The 20,302-nt window shown below is 35.5% G+C and overlaps 1 protein-coding gene across 1 annotated transcript; it reads left to right on the top strand.

The window, feature by feature from the left end:
- The first annotated feature begins 11,721 nt into the window (after window positions 1-11,721).
- On the top strand, window positions 11,722-19,982 carry LOC117331115 (protocadherin Fat 4-like). Its single transcript, XM_033889710.1, has 9 exons — window positions 11,722-11,975; window positions 12,216-12,442; window positions 12,811-12,907; window positions 13,842-13,982; window positions 14,637-14,780; window positions 16,504-16,804; window positions 17,029-17,532; window positions 17,963-19,176; window positions 19,696-19,982. Exons 1-9 carry the CDS (start codon window positions 11,774-11,776, stop codon window positions 19,980-19,982), a joined length of 3,117 nt encoding a protein of 1,038 aa, XP_033745601.1. The 5' UTR covers window positions 11,722-11,773.
- The last annotated feature ends 320 nt before the right edge of the window (window positions 19,983-20,302 follow it).

Genomic DNA, 20,302 nt, shown 5'->3' with positions numbered 1-20,302 from the left:
TTTTAAAATCTTGCCGAAAACAAATCACCTTCTGACATTATAACACTGACACGTGAACGATATAACAATTTACTGACAATACAATACATGTATATAGCAGAACTTTGTTAATATATAACAAGAACAGGAGTTACATTCCGACCATCAATGGAAATATCTTCATCTGGATAAACCAAAGGAGACTGTGTATCTGGATAATAAAACGAGTTATCAATATATCTGTGCCAAACCTGTTAAACTTTACATTCATACGAAATCTAGTTATCCGGAAATTCACACGAAATCTAGTTATCCGGAAATTCATACGAAATCTAGTTATCCGGAAATTCATACGAAATCTAGTTATCATGACATTCATAAGAAATCTAGTTATCATGACATTCATAAGAAACTAGTTATCCGGAAATTCATACGAAATCTAGTTATCCGGAAATTCATACGAAATCTAGTTATCATGAAATTCATACGAAATCTAGTTATCCGGAAATTCACACGAAATCTAGTTATCATGACATTCATAAGAAACTAGTTATCCGAAAATTCATACGAAATCTAGTTATCCGGAAATTCATACGAAATCTAGTTATCCGAAATTCATACGAAATCTAGTTATCATGACAATTCTATACGAAATCTAGTTATCCGGAAATTCATGATCGACATCTAGTTTATCCGGAAATTCCATACGAAATCTAGGGTATCCTGGACATTCATACGAATCTAGTCATCCGGAAATTCATACGAAATTCTAGTTATCCGGAAATTCATACGAAATCTAGTTATCCGGACATTCATACGAAATCTAGTTATCCGGAAATTCATACGAAATCTAGTTATCCGGACATACATACGAAATCTAGTTATCCGGACATTCATGAGAAACTAGTTATCCGGAAATTCATGAGAAACTAGTTATCCGGAAATTCATACGAAATCTAGTTATCCGGAAATTCATACGAAATCTAGTTATCCGGAAATTCATACGAAATCTAGTTATCCGGAAATTCATACGAAATCTAGTTATCCGGAAATTCATAAGAAATCTAGTTATCCGGAAATTCATACGAAATCTAGTTATCCGGAAATTCATACGAAATCTAGTTATCCGGACATACATACGAAATCTAGTTATCCGGAAATTCATAAGAAACTAGTTATCCAGACAGGAATACGAAATCTTGTTATCTGGACGGCCATACGAAATCTAGTTATCCTGACATTCATGAGAAACTATTTATCCAGACAGGAATACGAAATCTTGTTATCTGGACGGCCATACGAAATCTAGTTATCCTGACATTCATGAGAAACTATTTATCCAGACAGGAATACGAAATCTTGTTATCTGGACGGCCATACGAAATCTAGTTATCCTGACATTCATGAGAAACTAGTTATCCAGACAGGAATACGAAATATAGTAATCCGGACATGCATAAGAAATCTAGTTATCCGGACAGAAATAAGTAATCTAATTCACCAGACATTCATACAAAATATAGTTATCCGGACATACATACGAGACCTAATTATCCAGACATTCATATTTAACCTAGTTATCCGGACAGTCATATTTAACCTAGTTATCCGGACAGTCATATCTAACCTAGTTATCCGGACAGTCAAACGAAATATAGTAATCCGCACATTCATATTTAATCTTGTTTTCCGGACATACACACAAAACCTAGTTATCTGGACATTCATTCGAAATATAATTATCCGGACATTCATGCGAAATCTACGTATCCGGACAGTCATACGAAATCTAGTTATCTGGACAGTCATACGAAATCTAATTATCTGGACAGTCATACGAAAACTAGCTATCCGGACAGTCATACGAAATCTACATGTAGATATCTGGACAGTCATACGAAAACTAGTTATCTGGACACTCAAACGAAATCTAGAATTATCGCGAAAGTCTACGAAATCTAGATTATCAAAATGACACAACATACGAGATCTAATTATCTGGACACTCAAACGAAATATAGAAATCTGACATGCAAAAGAAATCTAGTTATTCGGACAGGAATAATCAATCTAATTGACCGGACATTCATACAAAATACAGTTATCCGGACATACATAGGAGACCTAATTATCCAGACATTCATACGAAATCTAGTTATCCGGACAGTCATATTTAATCTTGTTATCCGGACATTCATACGAAATCTAGTTATCCGGACAGTCATATTTAACCTAGTAATCCGGGCATGCATACGAAATCTAGTTATCCGGACAGGCATACGAAATCTAGTTATCCGAACATTCATACGAAATATAGTTACACAGACACACATGCGAAATTTAGTTATCCGAACAGTCATGCGAAATTTAGTTATCTGAACAGTCAAACGAAATCTAGCTATCCAGACTTCATACGAAATCTAGGTATCCAGGCAGGATATTCTGACATTTAAATTGATCACAGATACCATATCAAAAAAGTTTATATTTATGCATAGATATTTACTTTTAAAAGCCTCTTTTATATGTATATAAAAGTTCGTTAATTTATTTCACTAGCAGTTTTACAATTTTAACCACCAGCATTAAAACTATGCCGTTTATCTTTTTCAAAGATATTTCTTGTTTTGTTTGAATATGAACATTATTACATCGCGTCTCAAAATCCCGATAATTCAAACACTGAATTACTGTATTTCGGATATCAGTATTAGGGTGTCAGTCTCTATACTATATCGTTAGTGGCTTTACCGTGGATATATAGTCAAATAACCAACATCACCATTTTATTTAACAAAATATTTATTATAAAAGTGTTCACTGTTTGTATGAACCGTGCAGATTCCGTCATGGCTGTGGGCATTATAGCTCCTTGCACGAAATATAACAGCTGGGTGATTGGCCAATCAAACGCTTTAGATTTTCTATTGCAGTATGACGAAATTGTTCTACATTAACATACACAACGTATTAATTGATTGATAGCTCTATAAGTAGTAAAAAATAATGTCATTTTCTGTTTTGAATACAAGATTAATATACTGTGTATTATGTTAAATTTTCCCTGATCTCCTTCTGTCCAAAAATATTATAATGATGTTTTTTCATAGAAATGCAACCGTTAAATCTGTATATGGTTCAACTTGTCATTGTCATGGGCAAAATACTTCTCCATGTAACTACAGAAGACATACCATTCAATACCGGCGATATAATTTAAACCACAGATAACCTTCGCCCTCTAAACGTTCATATCGGATTTTGTCAGTGTAAATAGTATACCCTAGTATGGTGAGCAGCATACTATCTAATGAAGTATTCGTTTAAGGATCGGCACCATGATATCGTCTAGTGTCCTTTTGGCACTATGTACGACAGTCGTACTGATTGGACCTTGTAAAGGTAGGATTTCGTTAGTTACTCTACAAAACACTGATGCACATCTATTTATGAAGTACTATATCTTTTGTGTTATTGCTCCATTACATGAAAAATATATTCAAGTTAATTCTTAATTTAATTTACACTATACAATTCCTGTTGACATCTATGTTTAATGGCAAACTGTTTTCTCGTTCAAATTGTTACAAGCGACGACGTCTGTTCCTTTTTTTTTTTTACTTTATTGGTTGATAACATACGATTTCAAGCCAATGAAAACATATTGTTACAAGCAACCTTAATTCATTTGAACATTTAAAATACTGTAAAGTAAGATTACGAAGCTGATATTTATATTACTATTGCAAAGTAATGTTGGCTGATGTTTCTTATGACTGTGCTGAATATTTCTGGAAATTTCTGGAAGATATTGTTATACTCTTCGATGAAAGGACGGATCAGTAAAGACGAAATTATACAAAGTTGGATAAATGTTGACCAAATAAAGGTCTTGTCAAGTGATTTAACATGATAATGCAGAATTATTTTTTAAAAATGCTTGTTAGATTGTATCTTTTGTCAATATAATGCAGTTTGGGTGACATATAAATAGAAGGTACATGTATAAGTGTCATACATTATATCTATTACTAACTTACAATGAACAACTGGCGCCGTTTGTATATTTAGTATAGTTTTTCAATAAACTATCTATCCCAAATATATATTGCTTTACTATATGATTGGTGTGTAACACTATCAATCATTGGTTCTAATGAGAGCACATGACATCAATTATTTCCTTTGAAATATTTCATGACATCACCGAGGAGTCAATATTATAAAATTATTGTACGAAACTATAAGGACCTGTACAAGAGTTTGTTAATCGAGGCCGCAAGTCGAGGTTAATAAACTCTTGACCAGATCCGTATGGTCTCGTGTACACAGAACATAAAAGGCAATCACTTTTTTGTAATATGGCCAACTAAACGGAATGAAAAAAAGCCCAAGGCTGCTCTCCAATTCTATTGACTAAAGTTTTTGAAGTCGGCATGCAGACTGACCTTTTGAACTTAGATATGGCCGGAATAGTTTTGTTGCACCTGAAGTATTGTCCCGGGTGTTCAACAAGTCTTTTTTCTTCAAAAGACCTTGTAATTTCTCTTCGTTTATTGTAGCGAAACCTTGTTGGGGTATCTCGTCTACCATATTGTAAACAATGTGATGCCGAACAATCCTTGTTTCCAGCATTCTGATTGGCTGTTGTCCAAAGTTAAACATTGCGTTATTGGAGGAAAAGATTGTCGATTTGTTCGTGCTACAAATAGTAAAAATCTACTTTTCTACGTTTTCTTTAATCGCGCTTATTCCCCATCATGCTTTTCCACTTACATCACCAGGTCTGTAATTATCGACGTTTTATATCTACTAGTTATGTTACAAGTATTACGATTCCTAATTCACACGCTACGAGTTGCAAATAAACTGAAACATTACTTCTATTACAGTTTCAGACATGTTCCAAATGTAGTAAAGAATGTTATATCTCCTTCTTCTAACTTATGTATCTCTTTTCTACTAATCAAGCTGCTGCTCCTTCTCTGTGGCGATATTGAATGTAATCCTGGGCCCCAAGTGTCCGAGTCCGATTTATCATCCATCTCTTCATGTTCGTCCGATTTTACAACATTGTTTAATGAAGCTAAGTACGCGTTTGTTCACCTTAACGTACAGAGTATTAAGCAGAAATACGACATACTATATAGCGCACTATACAATCTCGATATTCTATCGTTTACCGAAACCTGGCTCACTCCCGATGATACTGCTTCAGACTCCGACTTTCCCGGGTTCTCTTCTCCTTATAGTTACTGTAGACCAAATAGACAAGGAGGGGGAGTGTCTGTATATGTCAGTAACAACTTATCGTCAAAACGTAGACCCGATCTAGAACTACCCTCTATTGAATGTGTATGGCTAGAACTTAGTTTAGCTGGAAAACCTACTTTATGTGGAACGTTTTATAGACCCCCAAACGCCCCTGTCGCTTGCTGGGATCACATTGCTCATTCCATTGAACTTGCATTTAACACTAGAATTTCCAATATTATAATTACTGGCGACTTCAATGCAAATCTCTTAAGCGATAACAACCACTTAACACATCTTCGTAACTTACTAACTAATTTAAACCTCACGCAGAGCGTCGCGAGCCCCACCTTCTTCACTGAATCATCCTCCTCCCTCCTTGATATAGTATGCGCTAACGATCCATCATTAGGTAACATTTGTCATGTTGGCGAAAGCTTTCTCGACCAACCTTTGAGATACCACTGTCCTATTTATGGTAGTATCAATGTATCTAAACCTACCCAAAAATGTTTTAAACGCAGTATATGGCTATACGACCATGGTGACTACAATGATTATAGAGATAGACTTTCTCAAATCGACTTGGACACTTTATTTGATTATGCTTACATTGACAAAAGCACAAACCAACTTACCGATATTATACTCAGTACAGCCAAAAAATGTATACCATTCAAGACTATAACCGTAAGAAATAATTCTCCTGCATGGTTAACCAACATGGTAAGGAGAATGATACGCAAAAGAAAATACCTACATCGTAAAGCTAAACGATCTGGAAATGAAGACGATTGGGCTAATTTTAGAAAACTCCGAAATCTATGTGTTAATGCTATTCGTAAATCCAAAAGTAATTACTTTAATAAACTCTATAATAAGTTAAACAAAAACACTAACACTAGTGCAAGGGATTGGTGGAAAATTGTAAATAACTTCATGACTAACTCTTTTGAAAAAAGCTCAATTCCCCCTATCACTGTAAACAATAGCATTATATATGACGATCTGGAAAAAGCTAATGCATTCAACAATTTCTTCTCTCAATCTACCATTAATGACACAAATATTCACCCTCCTGACCTACTTCAACCTCATCACACCCTTGCTAACATTGTTATCTCTCGACAAGACGTTCTCGACGCAATACACTCTCTAAACACCAGAAAGGCGGCTGGTCCTGACTTGATAAGTCCTCGATTGATAAAGGAAGCCGCCGATATTTTAAGTTACCCTCTAAAGCTACTATTTAATCTGTCACTTACCTCATCTACATTTCCGTCTCCCTGGAAAAAAGCACATGTCACACCTGTTTTTTAAAAAAGATGACCCCTCTGTTATCAGTAACTACCGTCCAATATCTTTATTGTCTATTATTGGCAAATTAATGGAAAGATGTGTGTATAAATATGTCTACAATTTCCTTATCGATAAATCACTTCTAACCCCGTACCAATCTGGCTTCAGATCTGGTGATTCTACCATCAATCAACTTCTATCAATTTCCCACGATATTTTCTCTAATCTTGATAAGGGTAACGAAATCAGATTGATATTCTGTGACATAAGCAAGGCGTTTGACCGGGTTTGGCATCGAGGCCTACTATCCAAATTAAAATCTTTCGGAATAACTGGAAATCTCTTTTTATGGTTCTCAAATTATTTACGTAATCGTTGCCAAAGTGTAGTTAACAACGGTAAGCAATCCAACTTAGCCTATATTACAGCGGGTCTTCCGCAAGGTTCAATCCTTGGCCCACTACTTTTCTTAATTTTCATAAATGACATTGTTAATAACATTAGCTGTGCCATAAAACTGTTTGCTGATGACACATCTCTGTATGTCATCGTTGAATCTCCACATCTTAGCGCTAACCTGTTAAATGATAACCTTAGTAAAATTAACGAATGGTCTAAAACATGGCTTGTTAACTTTAACCCTTCTAAAACTCTAACAATGACCGTAAGCAAAAAAAACTAACAAATCGATCCACCCCTCCCTATTCATGAATAATACCATACTTACGGAAGTCACCTCACACACACATCTAGGTATCACACTCTCAGCTAACGGAAACTGGACTGATCATTTACAGCACATTATAAGTAAAGCCTCTAAAAAACTAGCTGTCCTTAGAAATCTCAAATTTAGCATTGATCGGAAATCCCTTCAAACTTTATACTGTTCATTTATTAGACCTTTACTTGAATATGGAGACATTGTCTGGGACAATATAACATTAGGCCAAAGTAAATTATTGGAAAGTATACAACTTGAAGCTGCTAGGATCATTACCGGGGTTACAAAACTTACAAGTCACGACCGCCTATATTTAGAGTCTGGTTTAGATACTCTTGTTAACAGAAGAAGAAAACATAAAATTATTAAATTTCATCAGATGGTTCATGACCAATGTCCTACCTACTTAACAAACTTGCTTCCAGCTCGCCACTCCAATATCCACTCCTACAACACAAGAAGTGCCGACTCCTTCAAATTAACGCACTACCTCATAAAAAGGTCATAAAAACTAACCCTTCTATTATTAATCTTAAAAAATTCCTCAATGCTGGCACTGAAACCGTACCCCTATATTACTATCGTTGTAAAACTAGACACAGTCAGATTCACCACGCACGACTCAGGATGCATTGTGGTTCTCTGAACAGTCATTTATATATACGCAATCTCGTTAACAGTCCCCTGTGTTCATGCAACTTATCTGACGAAACTACAGAGCACTTCCTTCTTCACTGTCCAAACTACCAGCACATCAGAATTCAATGTTTTAGAAACTTACCTCCCGACTACAATGTTAACATTTTATTATATGGTAACCCTGATATGCCAGACCAGTATAACGAAAATATCTTTGATATTATTCAAACATTTATTATGCATTCTAAAAGATTCTAGAGTCACTGGTACACGTCTAACATCACATTCTTATAATGTGTGCTTTTTATATGCGCAATATCTATACGTACCGAAAACACCATACGATTCCATACCGCAGACCTGGTTACCGATATAAGGTTGTAAGGTTGTAATACAATTATTTCGGTTAATACATGTGCAAATATATTTATATACATATATATATATATTAACAAATTAATCCTATCGGTAAATCCATGTAACAGTTTCCTCTTCTCAATCCCACACGCTTTCCTCCCCTCCCCGCACCCCTCACTACCTGTATTAAATAATGTAGTCCACTTTGTCAGTACCGTCATTTTGCCAATATGTTACAACTTATGGAGACAGATTAATATAAGTACACTGTACTTGTTTCTGAATCCGATCATTTTCATTTATGTTGCTGTACTACATGTTGTATCGAATCACAAATAAAATACAATTTAAACTAAAAATCTACTCACTGATGGGTCCTTGCGAGGAAAACAGAAAATTGGCCTATTAAAATTAAGGAAGCACTCCAACTATATTACAAAATGTTTTGTCAAGTCCGTGGAATATTATATTGACTCCTGTTAAAAATAGAAATTAAGTCATCTGTGCTGAGATGAACTTTTAGCAGAGGTTAATATAACATTCCACAGACCTGGCGAAATGTTATATTGACCTTTCGGTGGTGTAATGAGGTATTTCAAAGAATCTTTTTTTTTAATTAATATAAATCATCTAATAAAGTAAATGCAGATTTTAGTTTCGGCCAATCCATGATTTTACGGACCTGCCCTGAACTATAAATGTCATCAAGGTATATACTAATGTTTATACAACACAAAAACATAGCAGGTATATACTTCTGTTGTTGTCTTGGACATAGAGAATACATGGTCAGTGTCTTAAAATATAAGCTGTATTTTGGCGAGGGTAAAGAAAGACAAAAGTGGCGAGCCTTGGCGAGCCACTTTTGTCTTTCTGTCCTGAGCCAAAAATACAGCTTATATTTTAAGACACTTACCATGTATTCTATTTATCCTGTAACAATAAAAACAAAATCATCAAAAAATAGTCATTTTGAAGTGAAACGGTGTCCAAAATGACAGAAATATGTTCGCCTTTTAAACGTAGTTTCACTTTGAAGTAGGTCAGTCGAACTGACGCACGTGCTAAGATTCCAAAATACAGCTGTTTTCCGTCACTGCCGTATACAGCAAAAATATATACGGTGGGTGTATTCCGACAATGCGGTTGTAGTTGCATGATAAATCAGTATATACAACACAAAAACAGAACAGGTAGATACTCATGTTGTTGTCTGGGACATCAGTATATACAACACAAAATGCATAACATGTTTACACTCGAACATTACGGGAACCAAAGATGTATGGTTAATAACTGCCGGAAACAAACGATATATATCTGAGTATTTGGTCTTTACTGGCATCAAAACTGCCTCGAAGGAAATATTGTGATAGCTGGCTTTGCATTAGATCAAATTGCACCTTTTCCATCGTTGACTCTTTGAATTAACCAATAAAATCATTTTTCTTTTAATGGTTAATTATACGGCTATTCTCATACATTTGATAGAAAAATTAAAATGCTCCGATTATTTGCATACTGCTAATTTCACTTTTATACCAAAGCATATCTATAATGATTTTGATGATTCAGCATTTCTTTCTTCTTTAAATGCCACTTCTTCGGAAAGAAAATCAAAGTTAAAACACGGCAAGGTTATGACCTGATCAAATAAGGTATTGGTTTTGGTAGGAAGTGAGTCAACACAATATGTTCCTCTCAAAATTTACCCCACCTCGCGTGAAGAACCTGATGTGACCATAGATACGTTTAATCAGAGAGGAACACACTCTGTGGCACTGACAAGGTCAATCGTGGGACAAACATGCGTATATGACAAGATCACGAACTTGTCACTTAACTGGATAGGAAATAACATAATCTAACTAATATTAAAAAGCCTTGACAGCGAATAAACAAAATGACAATCGGTTGATTGCAATACAACACATGTAGATGTCTTACATTTCTTCATTAGTAATAAACATATGTACGTTAAACCGAACACTGAAGTTTTCATACTAAACATATCAGGATAGATAGATATTCAGATAAGAGAAGAAATATGGCAACGATCGAGTTCTTTAAGTAAATATGCTGCATTTTTGAAATGTAAAATATGCACCAATAGTGATGTTTTGTTCTGGTTTCGTATTCCAAAACTTCTTCGTCATTTTATCATTCTAATCACGTGTCAGTTATTGGTAGTGAGAGTATATGTTATAGTAGGATGATCGATTATATAATCTTTTTTTCTGTGTATGTCACCTGTCTTTTGTAATCTTATAACATTCGGACGGGAAAGAAGCGTTATATCCCGAAGGAAGCACTTTATCTTTATTATATAAAAAGTTTAATCCTTTTCATGTCCATTCTGATATATCAATAAACTTATTATGAGTGATTATATTGTAACATGTATAGTGTTATAATAAGGTACCACTCCTTCGTTCTCCTTGCCGTCCACCTCCGGGACAAGCCAAGTGTCTATCAATGAGGACGCTTCTCTAGGATCGTCTGTGTACCATGTCAGTGCACATATTACACCGGATATCCTGTGACGTACCGTATCAGCACGGGTTCAGGGTTCAGCATCACAGGACAGACAATTTACACAGCACAGGCCTTCGACTACGAGACGAAATCCGTATATCTTCTCCAAGTCAGGTATTAGTGTCATACCTATTAATGTACTTCTTATATAATTTCCAAGAAACGAGACAAAAATCAGGGCGCAAATCTAAGGCCGTATACGATTAAGGTGGGCAGTTCTAAAATACACATTTACTGTTTATTTTTCTTATGATTATTATTCTTTTTTTGATTAAATAGGACGACAATAATATGGTATGTGTTATAACATAACTCAAAAACTTTTGACAGGTTTCAAAGTCAACATAATTCATGGTGGAAAAAACCTAAATGCAGCTTTTGTATTATGCTCAAGTGTATATTGCATAAGCGACAAATGCAAAAATATATTTTTGGTGAATTTCCTGTATAAGCAGCCGATTATTTGATAAATATTCAAGGGGAAATTTTGGTTTATTGTATCGTTAACTGGTACGAAAACTGCATTGTTTACAGATATTTTAAATGAAATGAAATATCCGTAAAAAGAAACTGCCAGTTACATACAATTTACATTCTAACCAGTGTTTTTTTTCAAAAGTTTATTTATTAATTAAATTAATTAGTTAATTAAATTGGCATTCTCTTTTTTGTGTTAGAAGATTAGACATAACAGTCGGCCAATTAATTGAATCGCTAAACAGCTCATTCCAATTTCGCGGGAAAGGTTGTCAATATTGGAATGAACAAAACAGTTCCACAGTAACATCGTTCTTTATTCGATTCCTTTAAAATATTCCAAACATTTTATTTTTTCATCGTTATATTTTAGTTAATTCTAACGTATTCCATTCATATTTTACTGGGAAAAATCAAAACAGAAACGAAACTAGTCGTTGCGCATTCACACTTATTGTGCATGTGTGCACCACTCTAGCTTATTATAAAATATATTCCTACGCGAAAAATTCGATGTTTACAAACGATGCTTTTGTTGGTAAGGTTATAAAACCACCCTTCACCGGAAATGTAAATATATTGTGTTACAGTGCAGTATCAAGGGGTTACACAGCGACCGTGCCACTGACTGTCCATATTGTGGATGTAAACGACAACACACCCAGATTTAGTCCAGAGGTGTACATGAACGTCATCCCAGAAAACTCACCCGCAGGTAAATATAATTATTATATAAAAGCAAAAACAAACAAAAAACAAAAAAGAAAAAAGAACCGATTAAAACAAAAGAACGTGTAATCAGACGGCTTTTTGTTTGTGATTTCGTTTTATATTGAAAAGCAAATATTTGTTTAATGTATCCCCTAATGTTTGGACGACGCATGCTTTTCAGATTGTTGCTTATCATGTCAAACTGAATAAACGACTGTATTATCACACAATGTGTGATTTTCAGGAACATCCGTTAGAACACTGACTTGTCGGGATGATGATAGTGGAGCTAACGGACTCTGCACTCTAAGGATCCAGACAGGAGATGACGTCACACACAAATTTGCCATTTCCGGTAAAACGTTGGTAACTACTGGTACAGCGATCGATTACGAGGCTTTGCCGTCGCGAGACCGCACATATTCGCTGGTCGTTGTTGGCGTAGATTCACCATCACCATCCGGGTACTCTGTAAGAACAGGAACGGCATATGTTTATGTCACAATAACCGGAACGAATGAGTTCTCTCCGTCAATTTCCGGGACAACTCCCAGCACAATAACTGTAAGATTTCATCTTAATAAACTGTGCCTTTTCATTTCTTCTGTTTTTTTTTTTTTGCGTACAGCAACGTTATATGTAATAATATGGTTATCAAAAAAGCTTTGTCTTGATTATGATATGCTACATATATTGTCGATATTTCTTAGTAAATACCTCATCAACTTAGCAGTTACCTAATCGCAGACTTGTGCAGATCGATCAACAGGTATTACATACAACCTTCCATCATGCTAACAACACTGTATAATCCTGGAGTAAAACCGTTCATCCTCTAGGTAAATGAAGATATCCCCGTAGGGACAACTATTGCTACAGTCCTAGCTACCGATGCCGATGACGGAGAAGACGGGACTCTCAAGTATTCCATAATAGGTCGGTAGAATGGCATGTCTACAAAATGATGTGTCTTCAGGCATGTGTGTATCATTGAAGCGCTCACACCACAGTATAATGTTTATTAAGATTATGTGACGAGTTCAATCTCTTATTTCTTTCTTTATTTTTTTCCCACGTTTTTACCGTTAACGTGACAAATATGATATAGGTTAGTATATCTTATGGGTGTTATATATGCGATTTTGGATCCAAAATGGCGCTAAACGAAAAATACCCCACCTCACAATAGAATATATCAGACAACCCGTTACTGATAATACATTCGGTCAATTACTAGTCAATTGTACCATGCCACTGATAATGGTGATTTATTTGTTTCTCTTTAATCTGGTAAATATGAGCATTGTTTCTGCGTCAATCATATTTATATTCAGAATAACTTTGCTATTTCTAATGTAATATGATTAAGTATTGTATGCGATAAGGACATGTTTAATCTGCTTCCAGTTACGGAAGTGAACATTGAAATTGTATGTACAGGTGGCGCCTCTAGTGGTCAGTTTGGAATAACTACAGATACCGGAAGGTTATACCTGAAGAAACGGTTGGATTTTGAAATCACCAGATCATATCTGTTGACGATTAAGGTGGCTGATGGTGGTTTACATGTTCTATCTGCCACTTCCACGGTGACAGTTCTCGTGAGTGACGTCAACGATAACACTCCAGTATGTTTACCCAGCATACATGTTATTTCCGTTTTGGAAAATACAGGTACTGTAGATTGTTTCTATGTTCGAACATATTTGTGTTTATTACATCATCGAATATGTCAGCCTTGGTTAAACAATGAACACTTACGTCAGAGCGACATATACTAATAATATAATACCATTCTCACTCTTTCCTTGTAAACGCCTAGAATGATTTAGAAAATGATTACTTGACAGCATTGTTTATAATTCCATAGCTCGCGCCTCTACAGTGATTTCTAACTTTGGGTGCAGAGACAGCGACTCTGGAACGTCGTTCACGTATACCATGACACAAAATCCCGGTAATAAGTTCATAATCTCTAATGCTGGGGCTTTAGCAGGTCTAGTTCTAAATGGTAAGTTTATTAATATCCACTTCCATGTTTAACTACATACATGATTCACATACTACACCAACCCTTATTTAACTCACTACTTGATATCGCAAAATGTTTCTAAATCGATGTTCCCGGCAGACTTAGAATTTCCCCAGTATCCTCTATACTTACTACCTACATAGAAAAACCTGTTTTCTTTCGGTGTCTATCTTTCATTTCATGCAGGCGTGTCATTTTTTTTGAAATAAATACATATGAAAGTAAACTATCCATACCCACAGTACTAACCAAATATTTTAATATACATTAACAGTATGTATGGCAAGGTTGCAAGGTTTAACGTCATATGCCAAAGATGACTACAAGATTCATGGATGGAAATACAACTGTTCTACATTGTTTACAATGATATTGTATAATCTGTTTAATTAAATGTCTAAATCAATGTGCGTACATGTATTACAAACTAAATTGTTGCGAATATATTATTACGAATTAAAAATTTATATGCATACCACTAAAGTGGCAGGTAGAATGTGTATTGTTTGCAACCAATATTGTATAATCAGATGCTATTTCTAATGTATTTCGATTTTTATTTCAAAATCTGAAAGCATTCCTTGTTATACGCGGATTTTTCTTTTCAAAATGTTTAAATTTTGTTTTACATAGACAGTCTGGATTACGAGACCGCTCCATACTACAACCTAGAGGTAACAGTTACAGACAATGGCTACCCTGCTCGTTCCTCGACTATATCAATAGATGTCACGGTTCTAAACGTAAACGAAGATCAACCCGTCTTTACTAATACAGGTATCCTAATAACTTTATAATCAACTCGTCTTTACTACCTTAAGTATCCTAATAACTTTATAATCAACCCGTCTTTACTTACGTAGGTATCATAATAACTTTATAATCAACCCGTCTTTACTAACACAGGTATCATAATAACTTTATAATCAACCCGTCTTTACTAACACAGGTATCATAATAACTTTATAATCAACCCGTCTTTACTAACACAAGTATCCTAATACCTTTATAATCAACCCGTCTTTACTAACACAGGTATCATAATAACTTTATAATCAACCCGTCTATACTAACACAGGTATTCTAATAACTTTATAATCAACCCGTCTTTACTAACGCAGGTATCCTAATAACTTGACAATCAACCCGTCTATACTACATGTAACACAGGTATTCTAATAACTTTATAATCAACCCGTATTTACTAACACAGGTATCCTAATACCTTTATAATCAACCCGTCTTTACTAACACAGGTATCATAATAACTTTATAATCAACCCGTCTTTACAAACACAGGTATCATCATAACTTTATAATCAACTCGTCTTTACTACCTTAAGTATCATAATAACTTTATAATCAACCCGTCTTTACTACCTTAAGTATCATAATAACTTTATAATCAACCCGTCTTTACTAACACAGATATCATAATAACTTTATAATCAACCCGTCTTTACTACCTTAAGTATCCTAATACCTTTACAATCAACCCGTCTTTACTACCTTAAGTATCCTAATACCTTTATAATCAACCCGTCTTTACTACCTTAAGTATCCTAATACCTTTATAATCAACCCGTCTTTACTAACACAGGTATCCTAATAACTTTATAATCAACCCGTCTTTACTACCTTAAGTATCCTAATACCTTTATAATCAACCCGTCTTTACTACCTTAAGTATTCTAATACCTTTATAATCAACCCGTCTTTACTAACACAGGTATCCTAATAACTTTGTAATCAACCCGTCTTTACTAAAGCAGGTATTCTAATAATTTCATGATCATTATTTCATATCATTTTGATAAAACACATAAGATAGCATTAATTAACCAATACCAGCACTGGAAGGATGATCGGTATTCAGATATCATAAGCAATGCTACTCTCTTTTTCACAGTAGTAATTTGGGAATACAGCGCCGAATATAAAAGATTCACTATCGGGATTGTGTGATTTAAATTAATGTGAGAACGGCGAAGTAAAATCAATTTTATTGATCGCCTTTAGCTTCTGGTATATTTTAGCGTAATCTATCAGGATGTATCTCCAACAAAGCCTCAAAATTTCATTGAGTTTGTAAAGTTACAATAAATGTAAAAACCGTTCGATTTGAGAGTCATGAGTCTCCAATAGAGTGACATGTGGCGTGCTAGCGGAGAGTTTCTGGTTGAGTTAAATTGTTCCAGTTTAAAGAATCAAAGAAAATTTATAATTATGGGGTTGATTCAGTATATTTTTACGTCCTAGTTTACTGCCTTTTGTTATTTTGTTATGAAATATAAACAACGTTATACAGCGATAAAGATATACCAAGCTTTATGTCGTTCAAAGAATGTTTCTTTGCCTCAATTGACATTTACTTTATTTTTTAATTTTCATTTTCTGCATTTTCTTGTTTGATATACGAGTATCTCTGACACATAAAACAGACATGATTAATAAGATTTACACCACTTGAAATTATTAATTTGTTCTTAAATAAATCCAGGTACCTACATGGTATTTGCTAGCGAAGACACTTCTATAGGGTCCACCCTTGTCACTGTCACCGCCACGGATAAGGACGCTGGAGATGCCATAACGTATGCCTTCGTGACGCCGTACCTTAGTTTCCATATTGACCACACATTGGGAACTATATTGCTTGTCCACAGTTTAGACTACGAGACAGCCGATAGCCATGTACTGTTGGTAACGGCCTCTGATGGAATGCTCAGTACAACTGCTACTGTAACTCTTGAAGTGGGCGATGTCAATGAAGTTCCGAGCTTTACACAGACGACATATACGTACGTAGTATTTGCATAAGATTGCTTAACTATTTAAAATGTATCGTATCGAGTGCATTAAAATGTTTTCTTTGTACTTTCACCCTTTTTCTTATTAGATTAAAAATCTTTGTCAATTAAAATATCTGCTTTATCATTTTTGTATGAGAACAGTTCATTGTATGCTAACATTTTCCATGCGTGTTTGTGTTTCAAATGATATCGTTTTACTTGATGTGTTTAAGGATTAATATCAATGAGAATCAGCCACCAGGAACACATGTGGGAAGAGTCTTTGCCACAGACCTAGACGCCGGCGCCAGTGGAAGGATAACCTACACTATATCAGATGGAGACGGGGCATCCTTTTTCACTGTTGATTCTTTTTCCGGCATGATTTCGCCATCCGCCGTCATTGATTACGAAGTCAACACATTTTTCTTTCTCATAGTACAAGCGTCTGATGCGGCCCTGCCTTCTTTAACAGCTCAGTGTTTGGTTAACGTTAGGATCAGGGATGATAACGACAACGCCCCGGTGTTCATACCACACACATATGCTGTTCTCGTCTCTGAAGAAGCAGCTGTTGGCACAACAGTCACCACCATCAGCGCTACAGACATCGACTCCGTTGCTGACAACAACAACGTATTCGAGTTCAGCACCATTTCTACAGTTCCGTTTACCATCCACTCAACATCTGGAGTGATTAGAACGAACGCACTGCTAGACAGGGAACTCCTACCTATGTACATATCACTAGACGACTAGTTTTAGAAGGGACAGTATGTTCCGCCTTTAATGATACCGTGAAAAATTGCATTGGGAATTAACCCAGTCGTTTCTGCTGTGGCATTCTGCCCCTTGTAATTGTTCACCAAGTTCAATGTATACCTAAAAAATAAAACTTTGTACTGTTTCATAAAAAGGCATAACCAGTCTTTGTACTAAGTCTAGAACAGCTTAGAAGTTGGTATTGGACGATAATAATCTAACGCTATTAACTGAATGTTATTGTATTTAGTCAATACCTGTAAGATTTCAACATTTTGTTAATCTATATCTACCGAATGTAATGCAAGATAATAGACAATGTAGGGTTTAATTCAAATAAGAGGGCATGCTATGTTTCTATTGTAGGCATTTGTATTAACATATTTCTTTTATTATACAATTAAGCTACAATATGGTGATTCTTGCAACGGATAAAGGCGCCATCCCTCTTACCGGGACCTCTACCATTACCATTTCCCTGATAGACGTAAACGACAACGACCCCAGTATATCTGGTACTTATGACAGCACGGTAGACGAGGACACCGCCGTCAACACAGTCGTCTTCACAATCATTGCCACTGATTTGGACTATGGAAGAAATAGTCAGTTATCTTACTCAATTGTCTCCGGAAACACTGACGCTTGCTTCAAGATTGAATCCAGAACTGGAATCATTCAAACCGTAAACACGCTGGATAGGGAATTGCAGTCATTTTATAAAATGGAGGTGCACGTTACGGACGATGGGATTCCACCCAGGAATGCGAGCGTTACTTGTACAGTGACTATCAGAGATGTGAATGACAACGCCCCACATTGGATTACACAGTTTTTTGTGCTTAGCATTGAGGAAAACGTCGCGATAGGTTCCAGTGTAGGATTCGTTAAGGCTACAGATGCAGATATAGGTATGAATTCAGCATTAACCTATGAAATCGTTAACTATTGGGTCGGAGGTTCCAATCAATTTGTGATTGATAGTTCATCTGGTTTAATTTCTTCAACCGAAGCCCTCAACAGAGAAATCATCGATACTTATGTACTTTGGTGCAGAGTTTATGATGGTGGTTCGCCAATGCTTTTGGCCGATTCCAATGTAACGATAACGGTTTCAGATCTTAATGACAACAACCCAGTGTTTGAAATGAGACATTATTCCGGAAACATCAGGGAAAGTTCTCAGGTCGGTACCGCAGTTCTAAGAGTATCAGCAAATGATGCAGATACAGGAGTAAACGCATTGTTGTCATACTCCCTGTATAAATCCGCACGCGCTGCCAAGTACTTTAACATTAACGCGACAACTGGAATAATTCATGTGAAAGCTTTGATTGATCGCGAAAAAGATCCATTCTTTTCTTTCAAAGTGTTTGTAACCGACTCTGGAGCACCGCCCAGGACTGGAACCACGAAAGTGTCAATTACAGTCCAAGATGTCAATGACAATCGTCCTGAATTCAAGCAAGAATTTTATAATACAGAGGTCCCGCATAGTGATACTTGTTCATCTGTACTTACGACAATCACCGCTACTGATGTCGATGAAGGACCAAATGCACTAGTTTCTTACTATTTTGATAAATATAGCGAAGATTTCAACTTGGATGCAGTCACTGGTGAGTAACTTAACTTGGAGTTTTATATACATTATATCACAACAACACAGCCGCCTGAAAGCGGTTACCAAATTATGAACATTATATTTTGTTATTTTTGATAAAAAGAATTATCTTCCTTGGAATAATAACAACTTACTAACTCCTTATTTCCCCTTTAACCATCACCATTCGAATAACGTACTTAAAAATACTTGAGAATTCTGGCGTCAAATAACCTAAATAACTTTGGATGGGACCAAGTTTTTAAAAAATTACTTCACGAGTTATATTAAGAATTCATGTCAAAGAATCTTTACTAACATTTACAAAATAATGTTAGATCATTTGAGATCTACTACAATCCATATCTATATATATGATATTGACTTATTTATCTTTTGTAAAATACTTCCTCCTCAAAAAGGCGGGATGCTTTTCCTTTTTTAATTAATACATTTTATCTCTTGTGAGCTTCACGTTTGTTAGGTAGTGTTTATTCAAGCTTTTCATTGGCGGCTGACATGTTTTGAATTGTAGGCAAAATAAGTGCCTCCCGGAAGCTAACATCAGGAAAGAAATATATCGAGTTTGTTTTTGCTCGTGACAATGGTAACCCAGAGCTGAAAACAAGATCTAAGGCAACAGTCCGTATCGACGCCTACAAACCGTCTGATGTTGTTCTTTTATTTCACCTGGGTGTTAACAAAAGCTACTTTGAGTCTGTTGAGAGGGCGTTCCTCTCTCTGCTAACCGGTGTGTACCGTGTGTCCTACCCTACAGCAGTGGCCAGGCGGTGGTGTCTAATTGAAACATCAGAAAGGTAAGGACGTGTTATTTAGGATAGGAATCATGTTAAACAAAGACATTTTGAATTATCTAAAAGCTGTCGGTCTGATGTGAATAACCATAGCCACATTTATTTTTGTTTTTGTTGTTGTTGTTGCGTTTCATACCCAACTTGTCACCAAGGATTAATCAACCCGAGGATAAAATGTATCTGCATAAGTGATAAAAACTTTAAATCTTCCATCACATGCCTAAAAAACAGAGATTTGATTCTTTTTCTCTCATACTTACTTTCTGTAAACAATGATACATGCTTGCTTATTGGAAATGTGAACCTAGTACATCGTCATCAATGGCG

Source organism: Pecten maximus, chromosome 7 (genome assembly GCF_902652985.1).
Source record: "Pecten maximus chromosome 7, xPecMax1.1, whole genome shotgun sequence".
NCBI lineage: Eukaryota > Metazoa > Mollusca > Bivalvia > Pectinida > Pectinidae > Pecten > Pecten maximus.
This window is presented reverse-complemented; position numbering and strand designations above follow the sequence as displayed.

What these genes read in the sequence shown, in the direction of transcription:
- LOC117331115 (XM_033889710.1), top strand. Translation starts at nt 11,774, where the DNA reads ATGTTTACAAACGATGCTTTTGTTGGTAAGGTTATAAAACCACCCTTC. An exon ending in CATCACCATCCGGGTACTCT is followed by an intron (nt 12,443 to 12,810) that starts GTAAGAACAGGA and finishes TTCATCCTCTAG; the next exon opens with GTAAATGAAGATATCCCCGT. An exon ending in ACCCGTCTTTACTAATACAG is followed by an intron (nt 14,781 to 16,503) that starts GTATCCTAATAA and finishes AAATAAATCCAG; the next exon opens with GTACCTACATGGTATTTGCT.